We start from the raw sequence: 21,486 nt of genomic DNA, 5'->3' as shown, positions 1-21,486 counted from the left end.
AAACAAACAGAAAAATATTTACTTTCTTGACTCGTTTAATGTACAAAAAGGATAGGGTAAAATTATTCATATCAAAGAGGATCAAACTGATGTATTCAAAGTCGCAGAAAATATTGTCTTTTTTTATTTCTTTTATTTTTTACAATAGATCAGTCTCTAAAAGCAGTGATAGTTGTTAAGGGTTTTTCTATTTCCTGATTTGAAATTGTATTTCTATGGCTCTCTATCTCCCTTTCACAAGGCCTTTACATTTAGCTGAAAGGTAAAAGAGAAAAATGTATATAGAGGTTATGTCCATGTAAAAATATTTTGTAATAATAGACACTGTTTACATTGCACTGGATATGTCGGCGATGCTATGTACATCTATGGCCATTTAGAAATGAGCAGGGATATGGTTACGTCTACACATTAAAGCTGGTTTTCTGAAACACCACCACCTGGAAAACAACTGTATTACTGTATGCAAAAGTCATCCAAATAAAACAGACAGTTAAGTCAAATTTTGCCTAGAAAAATCAACATTGACGTGAGCGCCATCAATCCCCACGAAGCTGAGTAAGCGAGTGAAGCTGAAAGCCTGCAGTGTACAAGGAACAACCCTGCAGTGAGAGGCCATCCTTTGGCAGAATGGCTGATTAAAAACATCATGGCTCTTATTGAACAGTGGCTTGCATGCGTCCAGAGTCTACTGTGCTGTTAGCTGTTGAGTAACACAAATGACCAATCTCTATGACAACCTGCTACCTGGTCTGTTAACTGCTGCTCAGAGTTATTCGCTGTGGAGGGATGAATACCATTCAGGGTAAATGGTTAAAAATCTGTAAGGTAGAGATTTTAGGCAGAGGCGCCTGGCAGGGAACAAGCAAAATACTATGGTCAATGTAAGAGGAGAGGGGGGGGGGGGGGGCAATATATAGTCTGCATTGTTAATATACTTTGCTTTACAAACATAATTTTTATATAAAGTCTAAACTAAATTACTGCTTACTTTGCAAATTAAGAAATACAATATTTTGTGCATCTCAACAAAAATCATTAATCATACACTTAACTTGGATGATAACAATCCATACTTTTAAGCTGGTGTAGGTGTGACACTGAACAAAGATCCTTCTCATAAATGAGCACTCTCAAGCGAAATTACAAACAAAACAATGTCTGAATATCATTTTTTTTTTTTTTTTTTTACATCTCCAGGAAAAGACATAAACTCATGATATAACATTTGGCACTAGTGGAATACATCCAAGTGATGAAGTCACTCACAGCCTGAGCACTGATTCTTGGGACCAAAATGCATCTTCTTCCAAAATTATAACAATTTAAAAATATTGTTCCATCAATTATGGGTGTATCTATTTTTACATCTCATATACAAAACAAATGTATATGAGATGTATGTATGTATGTATGTATATTTAATTACCCTTTCAGCCGTGTTGAGCTCAACAACTTAATAACCCTACTTCCTGTGAAAACAATTTGAAGTGAAGATTAAAAGGTATATTTTATCTAAAATGGTATTTTGAGTGAACAAAATAGTACTACATCTGTTCATGGTACTTTATTTTGAAAATCCAACCAGTCTATTATTCCTGTTGGTTACAAAACGCATCATGAGATAATTTCTTTTCCCATTTGACATTACTAGGCTTGGCCATGTAAGTCCCCATTTTAAAGTAAAGTTGTATGAAACCATTTACTAAACTAGAACATTGGCATAAAAGCAGCTGGCAATAAAAGGACTTTAAAAGGATTTTAACTTTAAGCCAGGTTTGCTTGAATCATTATGGCATTATGTAATAACGTACAGACGCCTTGGACATTTCTGTTGAATACAATTTAGTTTTAGAAAACCCATATGTGCGTTTGCATCTGAAAAGTTTGTAAACAAATTTGATTCCAATTAACAACTGATTATCCCGAGATCTAAAAACATCTTTAAGTCAGTCATTTTGCCCTGAAATACTACAAAACATCAGATGAGCCTGGTTTGTTCCAGTAGTGTCCATTTAGAACCAATGTGGTTGCACTTTCTTATAAACTTGTTAAAGTATTTGGATGTGTATTCAACATTATATGTGTTGATGTAATCTGGGTACTGTAACTTTGTGTAACAATCTGATACATTTTGGGAGATGCACTATATATATATATATATTTTGTGTGTGTATATATATATCAAATATATACTCTACAAATAAAAAGAGGCACATAAAATGTGTTTTGGGACATGAACAGCATTTTTTGTTTCATACTTTCCCTGTCTTTTATCTGTGAATTTGAAAATGTGAAATTACGCTATTTCAAACTGCTCTATGCATTTCTAATCTGTAACACAGGCTTCCTTAGGTCTTCCTTACATGCATATCTGGGGCTCAGGACAAAAAACAACAACATCTGCCTGGAGAGAAAGCTGCCAGTGTGTAAAAACTAAAACAGAAGCACTATGTCAAAGTTAGATTCCTATGCAAAAAAAAAACAACTGTTCAGACAGAATGGCTATGAAGAGCATTAATAGCTAAAAGGCACTGTTTTTCCCTTCTCAGTTACATCCCGTGTAAACGTTATGTTGAGTCAATGTGTCTGTGAATACTTTGAATGTTTGTGTGTGTGTTAGCGGGACTTTTGCATGTGTGGTCAAAAATGCGTGTCTGCATAAAATAAATGAATACATTCCTAGAGCGTCTTTTCCATTGGTCAGGTAAATGAATCTGATGCATATAATTTCAGAAATGATAACTGATTCACAGCTGAAAACTGTTAGTCCTTAATGTCCTCGGTTCCAGAATAAAACATTTTTCAAATTTTTTTGTGTTTTTGTTTATCCCCTTCATCACCAACAGTCCTTTGGAAACCACAACAAGTGAACACTCACTACATTCTCTGCAAACTGGAGCTAGGAAGGGCAAACGTACACAAGCGGAGCAGGTGAGCAGAGGTACAGCAGGCTTGAACTTGGAAGGAGCTTCAATAGGTTTCTAATCCAACAAGTTGGACAGTATATAAGGTGTCATGTTGAGGGTATTGGCTTGTTAGTAAAAACAGCAATAGAACACTGGATTTAGGAGAGAGTAAGAAGCAGGAGGCCAACAAAAAAAACAGCATTAGAAACCTGAGGACAGGGCCCTGGACATTGGAAGGGGTAGAAAAATAAAAAATAAAAAGCATCCTGCCTACACGACATTCAGAGCCAACACATTTTCCCTGGAGAACAATTTCTTCTTGGTTAGCCATGAGGAAGGGCTACAGGTCGGTGGTAGGGTGTTTTACCAAAATTCCACCAAACCTGGGACCAGATTGGGAGGTGTGAGGCCACAGGTGTTGTGCTCCATGATAAGGCTGAATGGCTGAGGCTTGGATGGGCATGGCAGAACTCCTAAAGACGGCCTGGGAAAACAGAGGAATTGATTGTGATGGGGGAGGCAGGACAAGCAAAGGCTTAGGGCTTGGGGCGAAAGCTTGGAGGCCCCAGAGAGGTACACGGGCAGGGCAGGATTTAAGGCATTGCTTCACAGTTTAAGGCAGTCATTTCTGATGAAACAGAAGAGGCTTGACGCTCCCATCTTTGAATTTTGGTATCTGGTTGGTGATGATCTCTGCCAGCATCTCTGGGAATTCCACACTGAAGGTTTTATTCACAAAGGTGTAGAAACAGATCTGGAGAAGACCCTTGACCATCTGAAGGAGACATCCAGGGGCGACAAAGACAGTCAGATTAGGAAATAAAAAAAAAAACATGTTTTTTTATTTTTTTTATTTGCAGGGTATTCTTAAATTAGCCTTGATTATATACATATATATACACACAGTAGGTATTCAATTTTACAATAAAGAAGCTATATAGAAAGTAGTGATAGACCGATTTTATAGGCCGGCTGTTGTATAGGCTGATGCGTTCACCGATAGTTAAACTTAAGTTAAACTTTGCCGATAAAAACTAAAGCATGCAGTATATATCAGTGAGCGTGTGTGTTTCTCTCACCTCCTGCATGGAGTCCAGTAGCTTAGTTAGCTGGTAGAAACGCTGCCAGTTCTGACTAGCATTCTCCTCTCTCTTGACAATGGCTTTTCCCAGCTCCTTGATGTACATCATCCTGATCTCATCAAACACTGTCTGGCTCTTCAGGCCTTCTTTTGGTACTACACACACAAACATCACACACAGATACATCAGTGTGACTTGTAAAAAAAATGAAAATGTTTTTTTTTTGTAGATAGAGCACCTTAGTAACAACATTAGTGGATCCCTTATAACATCAAGTGAAGTACTTTTAAATCCTATTTAGACATTTTTGTCTTATATTAGGCAGGTAACACAGAAGAACCCAAATGTTTTGACCCAAAAGTCAAGAACCAAACATATCCCCCCCCCCCAAAAAAAACACAACTTTAATACCCGTTCAGAGGAAGTTATGAATTTTGTTTATGTCTATAAATGCTCAATGTGTCTCGGCTGGAAAAGCAGTCTTGTGTATCTTTTTGCCTTAGTTTAAATAGAAGAAAACATGTGATTGTATTTGCACATAATACCTTACAATGTACCCATTTAATTTGCATGTAGACATTTATATATACAGTATCTGCTCTTCCATCTGCACATCTGGTTATGTAAACAGCTGGATATCCACATTAAAACATCTGTCTCAAACTAAAAATCCAACAGTATGTTGCTATTTATATTAGTCTGTTCTTTATTCTGTTCTCTGCTGCAACAAACAACGCAGGACATTAATACTTCATTAAAACTTACTGTGTGGGACCTCTACAGGGATCCTTAGAAGACGCTGCCTAAACACACACAGATGCATGCAGGCACCTCCTACCCAGAATGCTGTAGGCATCGGAAAATATGCAAACCAAAACGTAACATCAATAGCTAGTGTGTGTTCCTGTACTGGTGTGGCCTGGATGAGAATCTAAGAGGAGCAGTAAATGTTTGGACACACACCTTACTAAAATCACAACCTCTGCCAGTACAATGTATTTTAAAAAACACAAAGTGAGGATTGGTCACTGCTATACAAGCTAAAAACCACAAAATCATAAATATGCAGTTGTCATAAAAAACATGTCAACACATCACAGACCCCTTGTCAGTCTGGTGCCTGGCATGGGGCCCAGACAAAGCCAGAGTAGCTGGTCTAGAGATTATGCAAAACCCCAGAGGGCAGGATCGTTGTGAAATACTGTCCGATTTACATAATCAGATAAATTGGAGATACAGCAGTGCAAGTGCTACCTGGCCTCTTCATTATGCATGTTCGGGTTTGGCCGAGTGAGTAAGAGTAAAAACAGATTGCCTTTCCTGCTCTCTGTTCTGAATTATTTAGTATAAAATAACTACATGTTAACAGAGCTTAGGGTGTTAGTAGAAAAGAGCTACTATGACCCATCTGTGTGTGTGTTTTTTAAACAATTATTTAAATTATGTGGTGCAGATGTTAACTCAGCTAAAACTAAAGTCTGTCATTTGGACTTAAAATGAATGTTTAACAGTAAATCCAATTGTCCCATCGACTTTCATTTTCACTCACACACATGAGAAGTAATTAAAACAGCTTGAAGCAGTTTGTATTTCCATCCCCGAGGGGACCAGATGGAAATAGCTCTCAGGTATGAAACTGCAAGAAGGGCTCAGTATGGAAATGTCATTTCCTATGCATAACGAGCAAATCGCCTCTAATGTGGATCCTTTTCTCTGCCATTCACAGAGAATAAGGCAGAAGAAGGAATTTTCTCCTCCTCAGCAAAGAGTAATCACATAATGGTGAAAAGGTTTGATTTAGTAAGACTTTTATATTGCTTTTACCATGCTGGACTAATTACATAGCTGGACTTAGATTTTAACTCAGGCTCTTCAGAAAGAAAGGACAGTAAGGGCTGCTGAACATTTTACCTGTATGTTCTACCGAGGAACAGTCCCTTAACAAACAACCTTCACTAATATATACATAGAGTACTTTGAGGAACTCAAGAAAAACACCGCCAACAAATTTAAAGAGATTAGAATTAAAGGCACTTATCATTGTAACCCCAGGTGTTACCAAATGAACCAGGACTAAAATCATAAGGATTGTACCTTAAACTATACTCAAAAAGCTAAAATAATCACAGCCTTCACATGTTGTGTGTGGTAGACATTTTCACTTATCCATCCTCATCATTACTGTTCAACTATGAGTAAAAATTTGCATTTGCGATATAGTTTGTCCCCATTCCACTCCACATACTACCCTTCTATGACAAAGTGAGACTATCTCACAATGCAATAAAAAAGCTAATCAGTGAAACATACTTGGTACACTGGAAAAGTGATTTTGAGATCTCTTTAAATCCCAGAATAATTGCATGTTCCAGACGTTTAAAAACGCTGCTGTGATTTGTCAATGAGAAGTGTGTTTAATTACCTGTACTGAGCAGTAACAGGACCTTCATGCACAGGTACTCATCATAGGACACCTGCAGTCTGACAAACTCATTACAGATTTTCAGCATCTGCTCACACTGGTCGTTCATGAAGGGCAACTTCATACGTTCTCTGAAAGGAGGGAGAAGGAAAAAAACGGCAAGGGAGAAAGTAGAGATGAGGGAGAAGTGTAGAACATTGGGAGACAGAAACAAAAACATATAGATTAGACTTAAAGCTATTTCATTCATCCTGTTATTAAATTCTAAAGGTACAGCCCCTGAGCAAGGGGATGTCGCACTGTTAAATCAGTCCTGAGTAATTTTCACACCTCACTTCCACTAACACACAGCCCACATTACGTTCTGCCTCTAATATCAATACAGCACATTCTCCTGATACATAACCTTGGGTGTGAGCCGCTAGTCATTCTGACCATCTGCAATGCTAGCGGCAATGTCTACTTCACCTTTCATATCCATTTTCACCCCTCTCTGAGTTCATGTGTCCATTGCGAGTGGCTGTTTCCATCTGGGCTTAAGAACACTGTATATCCGTCAAGCTCTAAATCCCATCAAAGTATATCGTAACTTGAAGCGCTTATGCTAATTTTCAGGTTCAAATTTGTATTTTGTGGTTGTACCAGAATAGGTTTACATGGTTTTATTTTCAAAAAACACCATATTTCTGTTGTATTGCACTAAGCTGCATAACCTGTTTTCACCCTGTGTGTTTGGGTCTCTGTTTTAGAGACATTTAGAATGAGCCATCTCACTTCTTTACTGTCTTTGTCGGGAGTTGCACATGTGCAGTAGCTAAGTAAGGAACACATCAACTAGATGACTCTTTCTCCAAATTTGGTCAGTACAAGGCAGGATTAGCCGGCAGACCTCTTCTAAACTAGGGCACACTTCTAACTTTGTGTGGATACCTGCAGAAAAGAGATATTTAAGTAGTTCTTTTGTAGATTATGGTGAACTAGTGTGTGTCGTAACAGTGTTTTGGCATTGAGAACGAGCTAGCATGCTACAGTTAGCCACCTTGTCTCAGCTAGTTATTTTGAAAGCCGTGGAGATTTTGAACAGCTCACCCGGAGACTGAAGGCAGAGGACATTAAGAAATCTGTATCTCACTCAAAACAGCATGGATGTTTTTTTCTAAATTTGTGTGTGTGAAATCACCAGAGACACAAAATACCCCCCAAAACTATTTTTTTTATGATATGGGCACTTTCAAAACAATAGTCATGGCCAGAACCCCCGCCAAACTACAGTATTTAGCAGACCAAAGAAATGTGTCAATAGCACAAAGTATTGAAAATGATTGTTGAAATGTTGACCTTAGATCAAATATGTCTTGAATAAAATCATAATTTAGCAAATGTTATACTGCGTTTAATTTAGGCTTTTGTAGAAAAACATGTTTATGTTCTTCAAAGTAAGGTACTGGTACTGAAACTCATATATTGTATCACAGTTGTACCAATACAGAAAGTTTGGAATGATAACCACCCCTACATGAAAGTTGCAGTTGAATATTAATCAAATAATCAGTCTCTTTTGGTTAAAATTATACATGTGTGAAGAGGTTTGACGGACTAACATCAAAGATAATGGATAATGTTTCCCCTCCGCAAGTATTTAAAACCTGATCTGGGCTGTAAGAACAAACAAGCTAACAAGAGATGAGCCTCTTCTTTATCCTCTTTCCACCAGGGACTACAACGACTGGAACAGAGACTTCTAAGCAAAATCCATTTTTGCATTCAGTGAGTCTTTAAGTAATGTTGCTTTGTAATTAACCTGCCGCAGTGGTCCCTGAGCTGTCCCCCTGTAGCTTCACGGTAGCACAAAACGTTATTTACAGTATGATATCCGTGATATCAAAAACTTATCTGGGGTTTTGGTAATATTGTGACAGTTGGTATTTTAAAAAGAAAACTACTACAATTATCTGAATGAAATTAACAATGTATTACTTGTTCTATCTTAAACCTAAAGGAATATAATATAAATGTTTTGGAAAATGCACCTGTCTTGGTAGTTAGAAGATCAATACACTGGGAGGCTTAGCTTAGCATAAAGACTGGAAGCAGGGGGAAACAGCAAGCTGGCTCTGTCTTAGGTTAGCAACAAATGCTTAAAGCACATAACTCCCTGTAAAACCACCAATGTAGTTTTTAGGGATTAAACAAACAACATACATGTTAATTAGTGTGCTTTAAAGGTAATTGTAGGCATATTCTTAAATGTTTGCCAAAAGCCCGGTTAGCTGTTCTCCCTTGCTTTCAGTTTTTATGCTAAGCTAGCTGTCAAATAAGCCTTCAGTTCCCGTGTACCGTACCACGGACTTTGTCTCATACGGTAACTCCCCCGTTGGCCTGAGGAGGGTGCAGACAGCCATGTGCTTCCTCTGATTTACATGGTGTCGACGACTGCTTCTTTTTTTGTCTGATTTAACAATTTAACGCGAGAAACGACCACAATTGCAATATACTGTTGGTGCAGCGCCTAAAGCCAATGACGTGACTTTATTGCAGCCAAGCTGAATCATGAACTGGCGGGGGTGTGTGTAGGCCAAGTGATGAAGTGAGACCAACACCCTGAAATGAGTAACAGGCTGACAAAATGGTCTGCTGGAGAAACGAGTGCATAAATATACAACAGCTGGCTGTGGTACACACTTGTTGATGACAAGATCAGGGGCGAAGCAGAGCATGGTACCGTTACACTGCTCATAGGACCTCCAACCCAGACTGAAAGACATGAGGAAGAGCCAGGAGCATTGCAGCAATGTCATCTGGTCATCCAGGTGCAGGTTGCGGAAACCTAGGACAGTCAGGTAAGGGGTTAGAAAAACAAACACAAACACAAACACACACACACACACACACACACACACACACACACAGTCATAATCACATACATTTAATGAGCAGTTAATGATATGAAACTTAAACTTTTTTTTACATTTGGACATTGAGTGTTTTTTTAAATATCATTTGTCATTTTATTTTTCCAAACATGACAAGATGAATGTGTTTTTGCAACTTGGAAAATAATGATTTACTGTATTAGGGTGTAAGCCGCCTGTAATACAATTCACCTATTCTGTCTGTATTATTAAAAAGCCCAGTGTGATATATTGATTAGAAAGAAATACAGAAACACCAAACAACAGAAAAAGTAATCACTCAATACATCATGAAAACATAAGCCTTTCTTATACAAACACAAACAAAATAGGATAAAATAAAGTTTCAAATTTGAATTCAATGAATTTCAGTCATTTACACACTGTCAAAACTATAAAAGTGGAATATCACATGAAAAGTCCTTTCACTTTACATTTGTTAAACCACTGGCTTTGTATGTAACCCCCCTTTCACTACCTCACTAGCTGCCAGCTGTTAACAATGCATCCACTGACAGATTGGAGCCAGATTTGTCCCTTATCATACTTTCCCTGACCGAGAAATCTAAGCAAAAAAATGAATAAATTAATTAATTAAAATAGCTACTTCTACAGATTTCTTTAGAGGTTTCTCTGAAACATCTGATCTTGAATATTTACTGTGACTAATAGAAATAGTGAGAAGAGAATATCTTCAAGCAAATACTTGGAGCGATTATCAAGTCATGTGCCTTCTTTCTCATGATACTATACTAGATCCCGTACTATCACTGGTGGTTAAAATTCCAAACCATTTCTTTCTATTTGGGAAAAGAGTAATATATGTGTGTATATATATATATATATATATATGGGTGTGTGGGGGGCACCAGGATCAAATCAGCTACACAATGTTTTCTTCTGTATCTGTATGATTCTACTTTATTAGCTGGAAGCTGCTGTCTAAATCTAAACAGCCCCATCAATGTTTTTCAGCAGGGTAGAATTATGTTTTAACACATGTTCTAACCACTAGAAGGGCCATTGTAACATTTTGAATTATGGTACAGTAAGTGTTGGTTTTTTGAAGTGAACTTGCAGCTACTTGAGGAATGATAATGCTGACAAGCACATGATTGGTTAACTGAAGGGCAAATTACAGATCACACTTAAAGTCTCTTCAAAATGCAAGTTTTCTATTCAATCTAAAAGTGAAGTAATTTCCTCTACCGGATGCACGTCTTAAAAGTCACAAATGACTTCATTTTCCATCAGCATCTCGGTCCATTTTACTACACAATAGTGTCAATTACAAGCTGAGCTCGAGCATCTAAACCAAATCAAAGGCAACACAAGGTAAGGATCTTTTTGTTACCTGGCAGGGACTTGGCCCACTTGACTGCGGAGATGACCTGCTGTCCCCCCAGCCTGTTGAGAGTGGTCATCAGCCGCGAGGAGGTGTCAGGCAGTGTGCTGTCATAGCCCGAGTAAATGACCGCTGGCTCGATGGCCTTAAGCATCGACAGCATGGTGGGGACGACTGGGGACGGGTGGGGGGGCACTTTCATCTTCTTGTTTTTCCTCGCTGGGGAACAGGGCGAGAGAGAGGAGGAGAAAGGGTGGGGAAGAGACATTAAAACGGGAACCAGCGAGCAATGTTGTTTTTTCTTTTTTAGGCATTGAAGAGAATCTATCTATTAAAATATATATATATATGTATTTTTTTTTACAGCTATCTTAGTTACAACGCGATTGACCTAAAAGCAAATCTAATATTCAACAAAGCTGTGTAATAAAATAAGTTAAAGATGAAAAGCAGAAAACACTATGTCAGAGATTAATAGATGATTGAGAATTAGATTATGGTCGCCACCAGAATGAATTTAAGGGAGTCATGTATTTTCTCCAGAGAGGTACTGTATGTATTATATGATGTAAGTATACAGACTGCCTACAGAACAAGGAAACAGCCACATGTTTAGACTTGCAGGCTAACAGAAATTAAAACATGTGTAAGGTTTAGAAGTGGAGTTAATTTAAATCTGAAAGTTCGAAGAGTTAATTTACTAGAAATGTGTTTACAATGTTTATTCAGTTAATCATTTACATATTTATGTTACACAAATATTATTTACATGTTTACATATTTACCACAGTCAGGACATTCTGTTAAATCTGCCTCTCTGTTTCCCTCACGTTTACCTCAGTCTAAGTTCTTGCTTCTGATTGGTTAGTTTGGTCACAGGGGAGGTCAGGACAAGGAAATGGTGTTGTTGTGGGTGTAAAGTACCGGTGTCACTGCCCAATGTGTAGCGAGTGCAGATTTGAGTTGTGAATGCGTTACTTTGTAACAAGTAGCATATAAGATGCTAACACGAGACTTCTGTAATGTCAATACAGTAAATGGATCTACTTAACCAAGTTCCTTCACTGCTGTCTACAAGCTAGCAATCAAACACAACAAAGGCTGTCACTTGAATGGCGTTTGGAGCTAACGTTAGCAATCAAACAATAATAGATAGCCAAAACGTTTTTGAAATGACTGCTATCTTAGCTACAACTCACGTTACACCTGCATCATCGCTAGGCCTGCAACCAAGTATTATTTTCATTATTAATGATCTGTTATGTCTTTTCTTGATTTAATGATGAATCATTTTGTCCATAAAACGTCAGAAAATATAAAAAACATGTTTGTGTGTAGTGTAAAAGGAACAACGATGAATTGTTGAGCAGAAACTTGCAACCCAGCCAATAAGAGAGTGGACCGGGAAGCGTCACCAACCAGATGTTGTGTACTTGTGTCCAACAGAAACATGGCTGCCAACAATGCCCTTAAAACCTCTAACTCCAGAGACAGGTGGATGGTTGAAAAGGAGGACAAGCTTGTACAATAACGGCAACAGTGTAAGTACTTTTTTAATGATTGTGTAAGACGTACCAAAACAGAACAGACACGTAAAAGAGTTGGGCAGATTAAAGACGTCCACAGTTATGTCTGTAGTCACCCACTTTTAAAAAGAATTAGTTAATATTTGAAAATCCTCTAGTGTAGACTTGGCATTACTAGATTAAAGCCATTCTCCTTCTTAGAGGAACGTTTCATTTTTATTTTTTTGGCACTTTCTCTAGAGTTTAACAACAGCAGCAGCAAATTGCTATGTTCTTGTATGAGCACATCAGCATCGAATTTGACATTTTCTCTCACTAAATCTGCAAAACATGTCAGTGGTTGAGAGGTTACATTGAAAAAACATGTTTTTTTTCTACTCTACCTTTTTTAATTTCCTCTGCTGGTGTTTCTATAGCAACTAAGAGCTTTTATGGTAGGAGTTTGTCTGCTGATGCTCTCATGGCCATCAAATCCCTCTCCCTGTCTTTCTGTCTATTCCTCTATTTATTAAACTACTTTCACATCCGTCTGAAAAACACTGCACTGTTTACATGTAATTTCAATCAAGACTGACAGCAATTTCATGCCCCCAAGTAAGCTGAAATACTCAACAACCAAGTTCAAAGGACTTAAGCAGTTGTTGTGCTTAACTAATTGCTTCCCAAGTCCATTTTACTAAACCTTGACTTGCTTAATTGTTGCTCTGTGTCTAGCTTGTGTCGATTTAGTTTTTATGTGTTTTATATGCCTATAATTTTTAACTGTTTGTACTTGTGTTTTATCTGTTTAACTGATTTTCTTTAAAGCACTTTGAATTGCCCTGTTGCTGAAATGTGCTATACAAATAAAACTGCCTTGCCATGCCTTGCCTTGCCTCTGTGTCTTTAACATGTAACCCTTGAAGCAGAATTAGGCAAAAGATCACAAGATGATCCAAGACTGTGGACTTGTGGTTGATTATGCATTGATCAACATGTGACAAGGTGGCACTCTCATTCTGCCTCGCCTGCATCCCAGCCCACATGTACAGAACAGCACAATCATAGACAATGGCGCACAAATACGCACATGTTTACAGCTGAATGACTAACAACATCCAATCCACACTGCCGCCTTTGTAACTTTATAAGCTATATTATCGGGGTATATCTGTACACATTCAAGGCTTTCCTTAAAAAGCCCTACTTTCCAGAAAACTATTGACACTGCACTGGGCTAGAGGCCATTTATTTAATTTCAATATAATTTATTTTAACTTTCTCAAATCCACAGACATCCAAACCACAAGTTCAAAAAAGGATTTTAAAATTTCACAAGAAATTTCGCAGAAAAGGCAGTTGGACTCACTACCTCCCTGAATCGGTCCAAAAAAGTGCCTCGGAACCGAAGCGACGCCAACTTGAACGTACGTTTTGTGCGTGTGCAAGACGTAAAATGTCTCCATAACAGCAAGCGGCGCTAATCTGAAGGCCAACGGATCCTCTGACTGACGACTGCACGGAACACACCAAACAGACTCGAGTCACTGACCCTGCCAGACTGTCCGACAGTCAATAATCGGTTGGTGTGTCAGAGTCTTTAACTTAAAGTGAAAATCATAAACTTTAGAGAAATAATACCGCCACAATATTCCTCTGGCAACATAATTATTACATAAGAGGTAAGAGAGAGGAACAGAAAAAGGTAAAAGCTAAGACATAAGGCAGAGAGCGACTTGATTACATCAAAATTCCAATATAGGAGGTAAAAGAGGTAAAAGTATGTTTCAGCGATGAACACACCATGAATGTACACTTTTAAGTCTGTCTTTTCCACTTTCATTCCAGCAAAAACATTTGGTGCTCTTTGGGAAAAAAATACAAAAACTAAAAAAACTAATTAAAAAACAGAGTATATTTGATTCAACATGTTTAAACAAATATCAACTTGCTAAGACGTCTTAACAGACGGGGTATATAAAGTCAGTGTTGTAACAGTAATCAAATGTGATATGATGGAGGCCAGACTGATAAATTCATAAAAGTTGGAATGCTACAATAGCAAATAACAACTATTGACTTCAAGCAATCAGCACTGTATTTATAGAAGTATTCTTAGGGTATGTATATTATAATTAAGTACAATGCAGTTTAAAGCAACAAGCATGATTCTAAACATTGCAAAGTTTCGTTTTTCCAAATATTGTATTTCTCATGAGAATCTTTTCAGACATTTAAGCAGGAGATGTGGTGACATGACACATTCAAACTAATGTGGCATGCTTACTTTCCATTAACTTGTGTGATGGTGGTTTAGGTAGAAACCAGACATGCACAAGGCCGTAGTGGAAAGAGTGGGTTGCAGCCCCCGTTCACATGGCACTCACTAAAGAGGAATTTCAATAAGCTACTACTAAAAGACACAGTAACATCAAAAAAGTTCTAATCCTGTGTCTCTTGGTTACCAAATATATGTCCAAAAAAATAAAGTTCTTTAAATAAAAAGTTGTTTTTTTTTTTACAATGACTGCACTAATTTGCTATACATACATTTATCAAATCAAATGTGGCTCCGTTACTGAGGCGTTGAGTGAATCCCACCCATCATCTAAAACCACACTTGACCAGTAGCTTGTGGCAAAAAAATTTGGTTAAGGTCTAATGTTTTGATTCTCCCTCATCCTCTGCCTCCTGATGCAGAAAAGTGGGTGAGGACGTTGTGGGTGGAGGCTAAAAACCTGCGCCCCTTTTTGAGCAACCCATTTAAATCTGCAGGATTTGATCCAATCCCTGTTGTAACTGTACCCTACTCACATAATCTGTTTTAGTTGAAGTACCTCACATTATGAAAGCTAAATCCACTATAACTGCTGTGTCACTGTGCCTTTAAAGCCAGTTTTAATGAAGCCATGTCTGATTTAAAGATTGGTCCAACTATTTACCTTCCAAGTTCATTCCAGCTTGAAGACATTTCCTGAAGCGGCAGGCTGGACAGTTCTTCCTTCGGATCTTATCAATGATGCAGTCATTTCTCCCTGCACACAGGTAGTTGTGCTGTCCTGTGAAGGGGATAAGGAGAAGAAGAAAATGGAAAAAAAGTGAAACATATTAACTAGCTAAGAAGGTTTGAGAAGGATTAGCCTGAGCACTATGTATTATGACCACACTAACCACCTGCTGATTCTATAGTACGCCTGACAAGCCTGTTGCATTCCTCTATTGTTGAAAGATTTACTTTCTCAAGTCTGGACTTGTAATGGCATAATCCACAATAGTGTACAGAGCTCTTTTCAGCCCAACAATCAGACAGGGTCCACACATTTATATTGTATGAAGTATGAAAGCGGTACATGATTAGGATGTGGGGAAAGAAACCAGAGATTAAACTGTGATTCCATTAACTTCATCTGACAAAGAGGCAGCATTAGATATTTGAAATTATGTGTCGGCTCCATCAAACATTTTTAGAAGAAATGTTTGTCAGTGACATGCAGCAATGCAATTTGCGGTAAACGGGCTTGACCAAACATCTTCTTGCACGGATAATTGCGGAGGTCATCTGTTATCTTAATCCATTGCTAATCTGTTACAGTATGTCTGTGATTTTGCTAAACACAGAAGGTGTGTGATAATATTAGTCCCATACAAATTGGCATTGCTGTGTTTTGGGGTTGTATTGGCTGTTTTAGCAATTATAAATGTTAGTTTTTACAGACTTGAAATCATATATGGAGGATTATGTCAGTAAATTCAATAACCTACAGACCTTGCTCCTACTGTATCCCGTGCGAATGCTACGCACGATACATAGAGGTGAGGGGGTAATTTTTAAATCACATGAGGTCCCCTGGTAATGCTAGGTCCATGCAAATGGGCTTTTGTCTTTAATAGTTAGGGATGTTAGGATAAAGCTGGTAATACTCTCCATTTCTGTTGTTGGAAACAAATGTGATGAAAAGACTAACAATGTCTCTTAATAGTTTCTGACTTTCTTACATTTCTCTTCCTTTTTAGCCCGATGCCCATTTGTTACTGTAGTTTTTAGCCAACATTACTAAAATAGGAGTAAAGAGTGTATTTGTTGGGGACAATCTTTTGTTTCAGAATTGATGTGCTAGTGAGTATTTACACGCTATAATGCAGAAATGCTACAGTAAACAAAAAAAAAACCTACTACTCTTAACTTATTGGCAGACAGGGTAAAGCTTTGAGACTATGAGTAGTTAATTCACCGTTGACAGGATCAATGTTATCTTCAGAAGCCTGGCAGTTCATTCTGCTGTTATATGCCGATAGTGCCATTTCTGGGCAACATGTCATTTTTGTACTGATATCAGACTGCGGGGCTGTCACATATCAAACAGATTTAAATTTGCATTACTGATGAGTTGGGTGGACCAATAGGCATCTATAATATTTGTAATGAAGGAAAAACATTCCTGAGAATAAATTTAAAAGTTTTTTTTTTTTTTAAACATTAATACTGCCAGTACACACAATATCAACGTGCAACATTTATTTTATTTAATGTGAACATGTCAGTTCTGTAGCATTAGCCTGGGACACACTGCAACAGTGTCTTGCTTTAATCACATACTGCAGAGTACTTGTGTGGGAGAGCCTGAAGAGTATCACGTGAATCTTATCTTTCCAGCGTCAACACATTCTTTAGAGTTCAGACTGAGACATAATCAATCTAAAAGACAAAGTTAAGATGTCCCATAGCATTATACAAAGCATGCCATGCTCATTTCTTTTTTTAATATCACTCAACAGTCATTCTATGAAAACCAATGGTCATGATTAAGTGCTAAATGAGTCACTAACCCAGCAAAGTACGTCAAATCTGCTGCTGAGATCATGTAAAACTGTGGAAAACAGATCACAGGCAGCGATTTAGAAATACTCTAAGGTTTGTTTTAACTTATTCATTTCAACTAATGGATTCCTAAAAGCTATTTGAGATCCTAGTCCAACAGGGAAACACAGGGTGCACTGAAGAAGCTACTGTATGCCAGTCGCAAAAGAGCAGAGAAAGAAATGAGATGCAAGCACACAAAAAACAAAGTGGGCTGAAATCTAGACTGTTTTTTTTCACTTATCCTAACTCATTGTTTACCAAATTGACAGTTGATCTGTGCTGTAGTTAACCTAAAGATTAACTATTTTCTACTTTTTTTTAAATTAAGCTCTGCAACGGAAAAACACCAAATTGCAGCGCTCCCCTATGAGTTGCATTCTTCCAATAAAAATGTTTAAGTTCACAAGCACTTCTTATTAAGCAGCATATGCACCTTCTGGGTGACTGAATAACTAAATCATAGCATACCCCCCATTGCCAATTACTGTAGATATGGAGAGGTAAGATGGAAGGCCTGCTCATTAGTCACTTATAGCAAAATAGCATTACTCATTGTAGAGCAGATCTACACAGCTATCCCACTGAGTGGCTGAGAATGCAGCAAATAACCGCATGGAAACACTGCATGTGCAGTCTTTTAATAGTTGTGAAACCTGCCAATATTTTCTAAATTACTAACCTTTTACTAACTCTAAATTAGTGACTATTTGTTACTTGTTCTGCATCTGCCACTCTCCAGCAACCCTTCATTTATTGTACACACTCATTGAGAAGTTACTGCATGATCGCAAAAAAACACCATTGGCTAAAACAAGACCCTACACAAAGTCAACAGTGTTTTGACAAAATGCCTTTTGGGACCATACACATTGTTACTGATCTTTGAAATATCATGTGTTTGATGCAGCTTTTTGAACTAAAGGGCATTCAATATTGCTCTCGGCGCCATTTCATAGAACGTCAAAATAACAAGATACAGTGTGTGATTGTTTTTGCTGCATCACTCATCCTAGCGGCGAAGGGTCATGACAGCAGGATATTGGGCCATACTTTTAAAATGATATTACTAATAAAAAAAAGTAAGAACAGCCTTTGCATTCAGAAAAGCCTTAAACCTTGTATCACCAATGTCAAAACCCTTTTGAGCATTGTGTTCATGTGTTTGTGTCTACAAGTACATTCCATAATAAGCGGTGCAATAGTCAAACCAACAAATCACAAGTTGGCTGGACATGCATTCTAGATTCACCTCCAATCTCAACAGCTGGCTATCATTAGTGTCAATATTGACAAAGAAAAATCTGATGGAAAATATTTGATGACCAACATTCTTTTCATGATGAAAATGAGAGGACAACTTTGAGCTTTTGAAAATCACAAAATGTATTACAATTACATCAACAAAAAAAAACTACAGTGAAAGATGGATAAATAGGCACATTTACAGATTACTAGGACATCTTTCTTGTCATGAATTAGGCCGCCCAACATCTCTTTAAAAGTGAGCAAAATGACTTGACCACATTTGACCTGCTGTCCCTGCCAGCAATGTCGGCTGACACATTAATGGACCTAATTCATCTACAGTCCCAATGAAGATTAATTAGGCTGTCAACCGTCAATATTTTCTTGTAGTTATTAAAAGGTGCCCTGCCACATAAAACTGTTTTTACTTGCATTTGTTGAAATATGTTAGGTCCATACGTGTTTGTGTTATGTCGTGAATTTAAAAATGAACTGCTACCTCCTCTGTCAGCTCTAGCCACTGATAAGAAATAAAGAGAGAAATCAGGCCAATCACAAAAGCTGGTCAGTCTGACGTCATGTTGCCTGAGCTCATTACTATTCATGAGCTCGCCCAGTTGAGATGGGTAAAGGATGCTGATGGCCAGGCTCTCATTGGCTAGCCAATCAGAGTCAAGCAGCTTAGCTCGTTGAAAAATAATGAGAACTGGAACAAATGGATCTAAGTCTTCTTGCAGGTTTTCTATACCACGCTAGAAGGGCTTGAAACAAGGTAGTCAAGGAATTTATTTCCACAAAAAATGATACAGAGTCATTGGTAGAACTTCAGGCATTACCACAAAGTAATGAAAGATGTGTGGAATGGCACCTTTAAATAAAAGATTTTAATTTTTATTAATGTTATCCAATTTTTAAGATACCAAGACAGTGAATAGTATTTTGGTAAATAAGTGACTGAATCACTACAACAAAGGGCACAGGTAGCCACGCATGCAGCAAGAATGACAGTGATTGACCAGCCATGTTAACTATGTTACACCTACATCACCTGTGTCATCATAACAACAACAGGACAAAGACATGGCTAGTTCATACTAAAGCCTGGCAAAAAGTTCTTTTAAAACTATTAAATTATATGAACAAGGTGAAAGAAAGCCCATACAGGAGCCCAAATTGCAATGGTCCAGGTTATGTTATTTTAATGCATGATTATTTCCATTAAGGCTGAGAAATACAGTTCTGTTCAATGTTACTACCTGTACAGTATTGTTAACAAAATACATTTTAAGTATGTATTTACAGTATGTCTGAGCAACCAGTGTTCATACATTGTATACTGCTGGCTGTCAGACCTCTGTAACACTGGCCTGTGTAGTTACCTTTGTACCAGTATGTCAGCTCATATTCAGTTACCCTTTATCACGCAGTGATTTGGATTATTTTGCCCTCTTCCTGTTTGCCCACAAGTGAGTGAATACTGGGCCTAACACAGCAGCCTAAATGCATGTACTATGGGCACCAACAAACACTGAATCTGGGACATCAAGCAAATGCTTTAGAACAGCAGCGCCCTATTTTGGTGTTGGCTGGAGCTAAATTTAAATGTTTATAAATGTACTTGACTTTAACATAGTAGTGTAAAACTAGAGACTAAAGTTAATAGTACAGACTACTCATACTACTTGTATTTGTAAAAAAACAGTGTTAGTTATGTAATGCCCATTTTATATTTACTGTATATATAAAAAACTATGTTTATATTTATAGTAGTGACAAAGGCTGTTTTCCTCTAGAAATTTATCAAAATCAAAGAAAGAACCTCCTTTGGAAGACTGATAATAGACTGATAATATTACTGTAATCTGCAGTTGGTAGTGTGATGACAAAATAGCAGCCTGAGGGTTGCCTGTTGCTGTCATCACTGATATCACAGGAAGTAATTGCAAACAATGGCGTAAACAGCCATCTGTGGTGTCAAAAGTGCCAGCTGAATCACGCTGATATCCTCTCTCCCTTATCCTGCCCTGATCTGCTAACAAGGGGCCTGGCAGCACTCATCAGCACTGGTTGGTGAAGCCTCAGGCTGGGTTTGTAGCCAACACTGGCATGTAGGGCTGCAACTGATGTGTGTTGGCTCAGTTGGCAACTGGGTGACCATGCAAACTTACAGCAAGGAGGTGCATAGTTTGAGTCTAACCAGATAATATCAATTCATCAATAGTTACTAGTTACTTAATCTGACCGTCTACAAAGGAAGTTATGACAGGCAAATGTTCTTAATAATGAACCAAAACAGGGTTTTAATTATGTTTAAAAAAAAAACGAATATTTGTTTGTTTACATATGTTTAAGTTCTGCCATTGCAAACAATACAAGCACATTTTCCCCAAGTAAATTTTTCCCTGCCATGCAGCAATCACAAAAAACGTAACTGCTTTGCAATTGCAGACATTCATTTTTGCCTAAAGGCTACCATAAAACCACTGTTTCAACACCTTCTAAAGACTAGAAGATTAATTACCGCTGACCCAAACATAATGTTAGATTAATTGAGGAAAAACACTGGGGAAGATTGTGGAACACTGAGCTCCAGAAACCACTGTGGAAAGGTAGGTGGAAAAAAAAGTTAATTATTCCAGAAATTGAAATTTAAAATAATTTTAGCTGAAATTTTTCCGTTGGGAAAATTGTGGCCTGCAATTTATGTTTTCTTCTTCTTATGTTTAGTGTAGGTCTTATTCATTGCTGAAACCCATTACAGACTTACTAATGGTTCATGTTAAGTAAAAAACACTTAGACAAAATGTCTAAATTTAGTTAATTCGACATTTTCAGATATAAATTTAAGGATTAATTTTTAAATTATAAAGAAATAACATTTTAAAACTCACCAGATATACTGAAAAAAGCAGTCACAATGCTGAAAACAGGGATTCTGTTCTTAACTTGTCAACATTTTGGTAATAGAAGGTTTTTAGAGGACTACGACTACAATAGGCATTTTAAGTCAAATTATATTGCAATTATATCATTTCAATCAATCGAGAAGGATGTTTGTTTAAGCACCCTGTTCCTTAAAACAGTTATCAGTAGAAACAGTGAGACTCAAGCGGAGTAAATAAAACACATGAAAAGCACAAAGGGAGTTGAGAGGTGATTTATGACATCAGATCTCAGGAGGTTAATGTGGGTCAAGTGCAAACGG

The 21,486-nt window shown here is 37.6% G+C and overlaps 1 protein-coding gene across 1 annotated transcript in view; it reads right to left on the bottom strand.

Annotated features, from left to right (window-relative positions):
- Positions 1 to 2,276: 2,276 nt before the first annotated feature.
- LOC117956004 (glucocorticoid receptor-like) overlaps positions 2,277 to 21,486 on the bottom strand; it is a gene marked incomplete at its 5' end in the record, with an annotated part of 59,424 nt that continues 40,214 nt past the window's right edge. The window contains 6 exons of the mRNA XM_034890847.1: positions 2,277 to 3,684; positions 3,989 to 4,146; positions 6,414 to 6,544; positions 9,096 to 9,240; positions 10,680 to 10,889; positions 15,118 to 15,234. Coding sequence (XP_034746738.1) covers positions 3,532 to 3,684; positions 3,989 to 4,146; positions 6,414 to 6,544; positions 9,096 to 9,240; positions 10,680 to 10,889; positions 15,118 to 15,234 — 914 coding nt within the window. The remainder of the gene's footprint in view (positions 3,685 to 3,988; positions 4,147 to 6,413; positions 6,545 to 9,095; positions 9,241 to 10,679; positions 10,890 to 15,117; positions 15,235 to 21,486) is intronic.

The sequence above is a fragment of the Etheostoma cragini genome, chromosome 13 (genome assembly GCF_013103735.1).
Source record: "Etheostoma cragini isolate CJK2018 chromosome 13, CSU_Ecrag_1.0, whole genome shotgun sequence".
Classification (NCBI taxonomy): domain Eukaryota; kingdom Metazoa; phylum Chordata; class Actinopteri; order Perciformes; family Percidae; genus Etheostoma; species Etheostoma cragini.
This window is presented reverse-complemented; position numbering and strand designations above follow the sequence as displayed.